Source organism: Fonticula alba (genome assembly GCF_000388065.1).
Source record: "Fonticula alba strain ATCC 38817 unplaced genomic scaffold supercont2.2, whole genome shotgun sequence".
NCBI classification, from domain to species: domain Eukaryota; order Rotosphaerida; family Fonticulaceae; genus Fonticula; species Fonticula alba.
Window position 1 is genome coordinate 3,608,122 of NW_009242972.1, and position 1,158 is coordinate 3,609,279.

General features: G+C 61.2%; 1 protein-coding gene across 1 annotated transcript in view; it reads left to right on the forward strand.

Moving 5' to 3' along the window:
- Positions 1-1,158, forward strand: part of H696_01742 (hypothetical protein) — a gene marked incomplete at both ends in the record, with an annotated part of 6,226 nt that overhangs the window by 1,778 nt on the left and 3,290 nt on the right. Inside the window, 2 exons of the mRNA XM_009495652.1 lie at positions 193-709; positions 894-1,117. Coding sequence (XP_009493927.1) covers positions 193-709; positions 894-1,117 — 741 coding nt within the window. The remainder of the gene's footprint in view (positions 1-192; positions 710-893; positions 1,118-1,158) is intronic.

A 1,158-nucleotide genomic window follows, 5' to 3' on the forward strand; every position in this document is an offset into this window, starting at 1 on the left:
CCCCCCCCTCCCCTCGCCCTCCCCTTCAGTTGCCGGTCTCCTGGCTCTTCTCGCGATTACCTGTCCGAGTCCTCTCCTGGTCTCTGGTCCTCCTTCTCAAACACTCCCTTGATATTGTGTGCCGGCTTTCTGCCCAGCCCTTGCTCATCTTCTCTGTCTGCCCACCTTGTGCATGGTCACGCTTTCTCGAAGATCGGCTATCCTTGCCCGGCGTTCACCAATCCCGCGGATCACCTGCTGGCGCTGCTGCACTATGACGAGCACTCGCATGAGGACTCCGAGGAGAAGGCCGAATCGCCGCAGGACCGCTTTGATCGCCGGGTTCGCCACATTTTGCACTGTTGGCGTGTCCACACGCGGGAGAGGAGGCTCCTCGAGGCCCAGCAATCCAGCCTACCCAGCGGTGGCCCCGCCGACTCCCTGGCCGAGGAGAATCCGCTGCTTGTGCCCGATCCACTGGTTGATGCGCCGAGCCTTCCTCTCTGGCGGGAGTTGTGGCTGCTGCTCACGCGATCCATGCTAGACACGATCCGGTCGCCGAGCTCGTTGCACATCCGAATGCTCCAGGCCCTGGCCGTGTCTATCCTCTTCGGCACGGTGTACTACAAGCTGGGGACGCACGTCAGCTCGGTCCAAAGTCGCACCGGCATGCTCTTCGGCGCGCTGATTTCGGTCCTCCTAAACGGCATGATGGCGCTGATCCTGACCTGTGCGTGTTTTCTGCCCGTCACCTCCCTTTGGCCACTTCTCTTTATCTGCCCCGCCCCTTTCTGCCGCTCCTCCCCCCCCCCCACTCGATTACCCCTTTGTGTATGCATTTCCGCCCCCCCCCCCTCTCCCCTCTCCCCCCTCTGACACCCTTCCCTGCATGGCGGCTCGCCACCTCGACTCAGTCCCCGTGGAACGGGCCGTCTTCTTCCGCGAGCAACAGCACTCGCGTTCATATCGGATTTTCAATTACTACATGTCCAAGTTCTTGACGGACATTCCCTTTGCCCTGCTCCAGGCAATCCTCTTCTCGCTGCCCATCTATTTCATGAGTGGGCTGAATCTCGACCCGCCGCGCCGCCTGCTGGCCTTCATCGTGGTCAACTTCGGGATTTGCCTCAACGCACAGGTGCGTCCACGTGCTTGCATTCGAGAGCCGATTACTCTCCC